The sequence below is a fragment of the Amphiprion ocellaris genome, chromosome 4 (assembly GCF_022539595.1).
Source record: "Amphiprion ocellaris isolate individual 3 ecotype Okinawa chromosome 4, ASM2253959v1, whole genome shotgun sequence".
Classification (NCBI taxonomy): Eukaryota; Metazoa; Chordata; class Actinopteri; family Pomacentridae; genus Amphiprion; species Amphiprion ocellaris.
This window is the reverse complement of record NC_072769.1, coordinates 34520694-34530488: the sequence shown is the minus strand read 5'-3', so window position 1 is coordinate 34530488 and position 9795 is coordinate 34520694. Positions and strand designations below refer to the sequence as shown.

The following is a 9795-nucleotide window of genomic DNA, read 5'->3' as shown; positions in this document are numbered from 1 at the left end:
GAAGGCCTGTTTAAAAAAGAAACTTGAAACCACCATTATCTCTGACTGGGGTCTCAGGCTTTATGTACACAAATAAAGTCTTGATATGTAGAACTAGATTCGTAGAACAGTCGACAAATTAGGTCCTTCTAAGTGGCCATGAAAAAGAAACAGCTATTTGGGTCTAATCAGTTGGCAGTCTTTCCCTCTATAATATCATCACTAACAACGTAAAATTCACCATATATTCATCATACAGCCTGATATGACAAACCTCCAGTATTCTATTTTGTACATGCTCACAGAACTAGTTATACAGGATCTTCAGTAGCTGTTACTTAAATATTTTGCACCAGCTCACGTATTTTTCCAACAGTTTGCTCTAGTCCTTCCACTCATCGGAAGTATTGTTATTGCATGTAGGGACTTTTTGATTACGCTGATAAATCCCAGCAGGATTCTACAGAATTTACAGCATCTTAGCTCATCACCACCAACATTGCCAGCTATACAGACTTAGAAACTTCTGCTTTAATTTTTGAAACGTAAAACCAACTTCTGTAAAATTCTGATGACTCAATTTCTGCAGCAGTTGTGTGGATCCTATGAACTGGGTTTTTTTTTGTTGTTTTTTTAAACGAATGAATCATGTAGAATAAAGTGATTTGGATGAAATATGATTTCAACCTTAGATTTGTTCAATAGCTCTAATTCACACGCTTAGATTAAAGACCATCTAAAAGCTCAAAGTCAACCGTTCCTTTCTGTTTTTAGTTACTGGCCAATAAATTGTGTAATTTTGGTGATTTTTAAGAGACTTCTACCTTTCAAACCTGTTGGTAGGTTTTGGGATTCAGAGGATTTATTTGTGGACCTTATGCTAGAAAAAAGGCAGCTGTACATACTATAGATATTTTACAGCCTACATTTTTTATTTATTCCATACTTGTCTCTTTTCTCCTTTGTGTTAACACAGCCTGCAGTTCAGCCGACCTGAATTTTTGTCATGTGAATGTTGGTCACAGCTGAGTCACTAGTGGCTGTTTTGTTGTGCTGAGAAGTGTAAACTTTTTGTATTTTACAGAATCTGTTTAATTGACATAGATTATTTTTCAAGCATTTTTTTTCAACAGTATCTTTATTTTCTTGAACAAATATACACACAGAGAAAACATAACTATGAGAAAGAACAAAGCAGTTCAACAAACAATGAACTGCTCCTCTCAACTAGCCGATGGTAATTCACATTTGTTATCCCAAGAGGTCTTCCAGACATATTCTCTACAAAATCTGCATGGCCTACATCAAATCTATTCCTCAGCATAACCCTCCAGGTCCAGCTCTTTTACATGGTTTATAACTTCCTCATGTTCTTCCTTTTTGTCCTTCAGTATCTAAGACACTCTCTCCAGTGGAAGGCTTGACATCATTTCTCTTATCCATTGTGTAGTAGTTGGTTTGTCAGTTGTTTTTTTTCTCCAGAACAGAGCTATAACTTTTTTAGCTTTCAGAAAGTTGACCTTCATTAAGATCTGTTCATTTTTATGAAACCATAACTATGTTGTTTTGGATACAGACCAAGTAGAAACAATGTCGGGTCCAGTGAAGTTCTTTTTGAAATAATCTTCTCACATATAGCTCTGACTTCTTCCCAAAATGTTTTAATCTGTCTGCCCAGCCAAACACAGTGAAACAGTGTTCCTTTAACCTTGATGCATTTAATGCATATATCTGGTATGTTTTAATTGAACTTATTTAGCTTTGCAGGAATTATGTATGTTCACATTAGGCCGTTATGTTTTTTGGGGAGTGAGTTCTTCATTGAATTTGGTGAAATGTCACAATTTGAAGCTTGTATTTGGATAATTTTCTGAACATTTTGCACATGATTTGTTCGAGGACTATTGGAAAGCTAAATATCCCATGCTTCTTCCTGTTTTTACCAGTTTCTGGCGCTGATAAATGGTGTCGTTTTGGCCTTTGGTCGCTGATAGACAGACAGACAGACAGACAGACAGACAGACAGATAGATAGATCATATGCCATATGCCATATATATATATATATATATATATATATATATATATATATATATATATATATATATATATATATATATATATATATATATATATATATATATATATATATATATATGCATCAGCCAATGCAGAAGAGAAATAAGCCTGTACATGAAAGTGCTCTGCTGATTCCCCTCCAGGGTATGGAAGCTGCTGTGTGGGAGTGGATGTGTGGGATTTGCCAGAAATGACTGACGTTTACACAGAATTCTCACATCTGCTGAATAGTTTCAATTTCAGTCCCGATGATAGAGCTGCTCTTTACAGAGTCTGGTTTGTACAAACTATTTATTTTTGGGAAATTTTTAAATGAGAAATGTTAAATAATGTGATTTTAATTCATTATCACAATTTTCAACTTAGATTTACCAGATAAGTAGCTCAAGGAGCGTTGAAAATGTGAAAATCCAAACATTTTTTCTGTCTCTTTGTGTTACTGGCTCTGTTAAATTGTGTGTTTTTTTTAAAGATAACATGCCTTTCAAACCTTCCAGAGAATTTTGGGGTCCAGAGGGTGAGCACCAATGTTTTAAATGTAATCATTGCGAATATTTTATTCTGCTTAACCAACGATGAACTATATGTTTGCTTGGTTACTTAGAAAGAAAAATTACACACGCACATTTAGATATAAATGTATTTATTGTACATAAATGTGTGCAGCAGCCAAGTTTTGTTTTTGTTGCATCATTTTTGCAAAATTTAATAATTTCTTTTTAAAACGAAGTGTCATTTTGGAAGCCGCTGAGCGACATATCTAAAAATTTAACAAGTTTAGAGAAGCAAGATTACACATTTTGAAGTAACACTTATGCTTTTAATGCAGCATTTTTCAGCCCCAGTGATTTTTATCTTCTATGAATATCATAAAATACTGCCAATCGCATACAATGCAGAAAAAAAGCACAGTGGGGGTACAGAACTGTGGTTTGTTCTGGTACTTTAATGGACACAGTTTGGTGCATTTTATAAGGGTCAAAAAACTTTTTTATTAACACAAAGACTTCCTTGAAACACTCTACACTGTAGTAAATGAAAAAAAACATAACCAAAGCCTTGTTAGGATAAAAAAAAAACAACAAGATTTGAATTTCAATGATAACTTCTGCTATTTACAAGTGAAATGTATGCATTTTTTCAGACATTAGTCCAAATGTTCAACAGTCCGTGACGTGGTTTGGTCTGAAACGGATTTAAGGGGAGAATGTGGTGGTCGTTTCGGTGTCTGTGGCTCCAGAGCTCCTCCTCCTGCCGCAGGTGTACTTGAAGAACCTCTCCTGACTCATGCAGCCCAAGTCCTTCAGCAGCTTCAGCAGGTCGTGACGAAACTTCACCCCGATGAAGGCGTAGACGAACGGGTTCAGGCAGCATCTCAGTAGCGCGATACACTGGGTAACGTCGGTGGCGTAGAGGAGGCCGTTCTCATAATTGCAATCTTCTGTTCCACCTTTTGCTGTTAAAATCGTGGTCCAGAACAGAACGATGTTATACGGAACCTGGCAGACCAGAAAGACGCTGACCACAGCGAGGATCACTTTGATGGCCTTATTCCGCTGAAAGTTACGAGCTTGGCAGAGCGTCTTGACGATGCTGCTGTAACAGAGACTCATGACCAGGAGAGGCAGGATGAAAGCCACGACAATCTGGCTCGACTGGATGCCGACTCGAAGTGGGTCGCTATTGCTGGAAAACGGGGTGCAGGTCTTGTTGTTGATGTTGGTGTACACCATCTCAGGTATGGAGAAGATCAGCGCCATCACCCAGATGACTGCCGATGACACCTTGCTGAAAAACACTGCCTGAGATCGGCGGCGGTGGGCTGAGACAGCTTTGGAGATGGCGAAGTAGCGGTCCACACTGATGAAGGAGAGGAGGAACATGCTGCTGTAGAAGCTCACCTTGTAGATGGTGTGCATGGCTTTGCACAGTGGAAGGCCCAGAACCCACTCGGTCGTGGAATTGGCCGCCCAGAAGGGCAACGACAGGGCCAGGAGCAGGTCTGCGAAGGACAGGTTGAGCAGGTAGACATCCGTCATGGTCTTGAGCCGCTTGAAGAAGAAGACGGTGAGGATGACCAGAAGGTTTCCTGTCAGACCCAGCAGGCAGATGACGGAGAAGAAGGTGGGCATGAACCAGAGGCGGAACTTCCGGTTGGATCCTTTCTCACAGAGCGTCGGAAACTCGTCATAATCCGGACTGGGGAAGCTGTACTCTGTGTACTCCGTGGTTGCATTTTCTCTATCTTCAGACAAGCAGGACTGTAATCAAATAAAAGCAAGTTAGAATTACTTCTACAACAAGGTTAAACTACCATCTTTTTCCTGCCCACTCTGACATATTTTTCTTTTTGGTGCACCTTCACAACCACATCCTCAGAGGAAACGCTGCTCTTGAGAAGAAGGTTGTGGTTAGTTACCTGATATTTATCCCTCAGTGTGGAAACATATTGTGTCTTTAATTGCATACGTATTTACAACTTTAATCAAGTCGTGTGATTCTCTTACCTTGAAGTTAACAAACCAGATCAGCACAGTTGGCAGAAGGCTTTGGAGATCTGAAAAACAAATGGAGAGAATCTTTAGAAGTGGTGTAGCAAGTATTCTTATCCTTTATTTTTACAAGTACTGACATTACACTGTAAAATTACTCTGTCACAAGTAAAAGTCCTTTATTTCAAATGTTGCTTCATAAACATTTAAGAGCAATCAAGAAAATGTACAACAAACGTACTAAATACAGAAAAATGTTCCCGTAACTGCCATACCTTTTTTTACCTTATATAACTAGAATATTATTACTCATGTATTTATGTAAAAGCATGATTCCAGTATTGTAGCTGGTAGTAGTGATGTTAATATTGATCATTTTTGTATACATCTTAATGATTAACCTGCGTATTTATTTAGTTTATTAATTGGTTGTTTCTGAAAAATCTGAAAAAAAGAAAAATAAATTGTGAGAAAAGCAATCACAACTGCCCAGATTCCAAATTGAAAAATACAATATTTCCACTCTGAGATGTGGTGGAATAAAAATAGAAAGTGGCATGAAAAGAAAGACTTCACTGAAGTAGAAGAACATCAAATTTGTCTGTAATTACAGTATTTGAGCAAATATACTGATCTACATTCTACCGCTAGTATTTTTAGAGATTAACAAAATGACCAATTAAGTGATTTGTGTTGATTTTTTGTTAGAATTCTTCTTAAACTTCAATAATATCAACTCGTAAATATTTAGTCTCCAAACTTAGGCTGTGATGTCCTTACGTTATTCAGGATTACTTTTTCCCAAAGATCCGAGACAGACTCAAACATGATTTTATACAACCATCTGTACATGTTGGGTAGTACTCCTTATTACTTGGTGAAGAAATACTCGGTTGTTGTACTTCTCTAAAGGTGCCAAAACCACAGAAAGTAGTTTTTACTGTATAGAAGCATTCAGTAACAGGTGAAAGTCAGGCATTTATATATAAGTTAAAGTACAAAAACATGAACGTCACAAAATACTTAAAGTACTAAATGTAAAAGTACTCATTATGCAGATGAATAATGTATATTTAATTGTTGGATTATAATTATCAATGCATTAATGTGTTCATCACTTTAAAGTTGCATCAGGTAAAGGCGATTTAAGTCCTTTATATCTGCCGGATATTTTGACATTTTCCCCTGAGGGATCAATAAAGTTTCATCTTAATCGTACTATCACATCTTATTTTATTTACTGATAATATTTTATAACAGTAAACTCAATCTGAAGAGTTTTCAAATAAATATAGTGGAGTGAAAAGTACAATATCTTCCTCTGAGTTGTAGTAGAGTAAGAGTATAAAATAGCAGGAAATTAAAATACTAAAGTAACTCAAGTACACTTAAGTGTAGAGGTACTTGATCACTTTTCAACATTTAAACTGATCTTTTAACCTTGTTTTTTTTTTTGCCTTTAAGTGTGAGCCGACTGTTTTTAGATTACGTGTTGTCTGTTCTTAGAAGTGAGAAACATCCTGTCCAACCAGTAGTAGTGTGCTCATCAATAAAGCTTACTTAGTTCCTTATTTTTTGCAAAAGCTTTCAGTCATTATTCATAAAACATGACGTAACTGATTGACTGTTAAATGTGATTTATTCCATTTTAATAGCGACTGTGCCATTAGTCAGAGAATTTGATATTAACAAAATTCATAAAAATTCACTAACCCATGCTGCAAGTGAGATAAAACATAAATCTGATTGAAAATAGTGCCATTCTGTGAATCGCTACCATTAGTAGTAGCAACTATTTTCATTTAGCAGTGATTAAGACAACAAGTTTGCATGAAATCAAACTCACAAAACACGTGTCGCTACACTGTGTGCAGTCACTGGATTTCCATTGTTTAACATGCAGCTATACAGCGTTATCTCTTCCTTATAAGTTCACAGAGTGTCATTATCTTTAATTACTACTCAAGTTTTTATCATTTTGGTGTATTGTTTTCTTTCTACATGCATTTATTCACCACAGCACACACAACATCCTTTTAACTGTAAGGTAAAATATGATAAGGTACTTACCGCTGACTGCAATCATGTTGACTGAAAGCGATGCAGGTGAAGCCACGAACAAGATGAATGTCTGTATTTGATGGTGGTTTCCCCTTGCTGAAATGACAAAAAAAAAAACCTGCCTTACTGAAACTATTTTTTCTCCACAGCCCTCAACTATCATGTGAGAAGCTCAGAAAACCACAGACTCCAACTAAAATATGCACAAAAAATACCTTCCTTCTTTAAATGATTAGTACAATAAAAGGCAATGTAATTAATATAATGGCTTTAGAATATTATACCACTGAGTCAAAGCCACATCTTGTTGTTAGCTTCAAAATCCCTTTTTTTATTTGTATTTTGAGCAGATTAAAACACCGCAAAGTGCCTATTTTACGGTGTAACATTAAAATAGAAATACTTTAATAACCCCAGAAAGGAAATTCGGTGTCCTTTCATTTAAAGTAATGTAAAGATTTTCTGTGTCATTTGGGAGTATTTGGTGGTTTAGATCAGTTTTCACTTAGTAGCGACCTCTTATTTTTCCATAGAAATGAACAACCTGAAAAGTAGCAGCTGTTGAGGTGTAAAGTGTTGCATGAATCATATGCAAATTAGTTATTTCAGAGGAAACGATTACTATCTGCTACATAGCGACACTGTGATTGTTGAAAGCCACACATTGCAGCCAGTAGATACTAATCTGACAGTTCTCTCATCAGTTTTGACTTGATAAGATGTAGTAGTTAGTTAAAAAAAAAAAAAAAAAGTTTGCTACACAGCTTGCTTTTCTTATGAAAAAAGTGAGTCTTGTGTTTTGTGCATCCAGAACACAAAATCATCAGTGATTCTTATGTCGCCGGACAGCACTTGAGGCCCTGCAGAGTTGCCCTTTAACAGAGATCTGCACAAGCTTTTGCACACCTGTATCTCTGCGGTTGTGGTTTGAGCTTTCACTCGAGTCTATGCAAAACCGCACGGTACAAAACATGACAGGTTGCAATGCAGAGCTCCTCTTTCAGTGTTAAACTGAAGCACGGTCAAATCTGATCATTATGCCATCTTCGGTGAAGCTGAAACCAATTAAAATATTACTCATAATGCGTAAATCTCCTTTCAGGTCTGTGGCATTCCCCCATTGAGGGACGCTGAATTTTGTCGCAAGTACAACTGAGCTCTCAGGACTGCAAGTTCTTTACTGAAAACAGGAAATCAGAACAATTCCCTGTCATCTTACCCACTTCCCTTACCTGTACTGTGCAAAGGACAAGTTTGCAAGCATACTGTATGCCAGATACAACCTCTGCATACCAGCACACTTGTTTTGTATTCATTTATGCACCATGACCGCTTATATCAGTGGTTTTGAAGAATAGTTTTACAGTATGCCACTAAAAACACTATTTGTATATGTTTTAAATTAAGCATGTGTGCACTGTAACTTCATATTCTTAATAATCTCTGCTTGGGCTGCTTTACATATAATTTCAGCACTGACGATGCAGTGTTAAGACAAATCTTGTTCAACACATCATGCTAAAACTTTGTAGTCTGCTTAATACAAAAAAGGAAAACTCACATGGTTCTTTATTCCCACAACTAACCTACTGTTAGATAGAACATGATTTACTCTGATTATAAGATTTTTGGAGACACTTTCTTATCTTTATTTAAAAGATACAGAGTCTGTTGACATGCAGGATTCACACGTGAACATTAAAATGAAAGATTTGGTTAGAAAAAGAGATGCAAGGTCAGTTGTTTTGAAATATTTCAACTACAAAAAGGAACGTTGCCCTCAAAGAGCCACTGTGATAGTATTGCATTTGTTACTGCTACACAAGCTCACAACTAATCTGTTCAGCTACCTCAACACTGATCAGCAGCGCTATTAAAGGCCTTGTTTTGTGCATCTTTTCAGCAAATTTATGGAAGTCCCATATCTCCTCAGAATGTGTCTTTCAATTTTTCAGCTCAAAATACTACAGAGATGGCTCATCTCACTGTGACTGTATAACTCCTGCTTTTAGGGCTGTTGTAAACAGGCTGTTTTGCTCTGAAAACCAATGATCTGCTGCTGGCTCTGCCCACTCCAGGAAGAAAACTGTCAACTCACAGCAAAACAACTGATTGCACAGGTGCTGATAGCGGGACTTTCTATTGCTTCTTTCTATCTGGGCGTTCATTTGACATGGAAATACCTCTGAATTTTCAGTACAGCCATTGTTTTTAACTTGTGTTTGGTGAGTTCGTCGGGTGATTTTGAGCTTGGAAATTACTCTGAAGTGACTGCTGGTTATTACGTAGTCTGAATAGACTTAGTTTCCATCACTCTTTCACACTCGTTCTGCTGTCTGACAACAGAAAGAGAAAAATATATGAATAAGAACAGCTTTATTGGGCATTCAGTTGTATTAAAATGCAGGTTATGAGAGCACAGACAGCAGGAGAGAAGCTAACGTAAAATGCAGCTGAGTTTAGGTTGAACTGAAGCATAATGACATGAAAACACAGTAACACATTAATTAAAGTTTCCACCATCACTGAATGTCCCTCAGTGTTACAGTTTCCACGGAGCTCTGAGTGGTAGACAGAACATCAACGGTAATGTTAGCCACATTAGCAATACAATATGCTAACGCTATCGATTTTGTTACTTTTGTAGTGACATATTTTGGTGGCATGTTGTGAGTAATCCAGTGGGCGTTCAGCTCCTCGGATGCTGGGAGTGCAGTGAGACTTTTGTGTTCACTCTTTCAGCCAACAGCAGAACGTTTGGTGACTTTTGCTCATTGCTAAGACATATTGAAGTTTTCAGAAACAGCGGTAGTAAGTAAATAAAGCAAGTGGACTGAGAGGCAGCTGCTTAGTACTCTGCCAAGGAACACAGTGGAGTTATGTGACGATCGATGTTGGTTTGTCTGTTCGTAACATTACTCAAAAACGGAACGGATTTGGATGAAATTTTCAGGGAAGGTCAGAAATGACACAAGGACCAAATGATTAGATTTTGGCAGTGATGCGGCTTATAGTCTGGATCCACGGATTTGTTAAAGATTTCTGTATCATTGCGAGATAGCAGCACGGCGTCACTGTAACTATGGCAACAAGTCAAACTACGTCAGCTGACGATCACATGATTGCGATCCTACTACAAATCGACCGCTGCGGACCACAAATTTTTTATAGGTTTCATCCGTGGG

At 37.3% G+C, this 9795-nt stretch overlaps 1 protein-coding gene across 1 annotated transcript; it reads right to left on the bottom strand.

Annotated features, from left to right (window-relative positions):
- Positions 1-2683: 2683 nt before the first annotated feature.
- On the bottom strand, positions 2684-6697 carry ccr7 (chemokine (C-C motif) receptor 7). The gene is made up of 3 exons (XM_023272502.3): positions 6620-6697; positions 4565-4614; positions 2684-4318 (listed from the first exon to the last, which is right to left on the bottom strand). Exons 1-3 carry the CDS (start codon positions 6633-6635, stop codon positions 3254-3256), a joined length of 1131 nt encoding a protein of 376 aa, XP_023128270.1. The 5' UTR covers positions 6636-6697; the 3' UTR covers positions 2684-3253.
- Positions 6698-9795: the final 3098 nt, after the last annotated feature.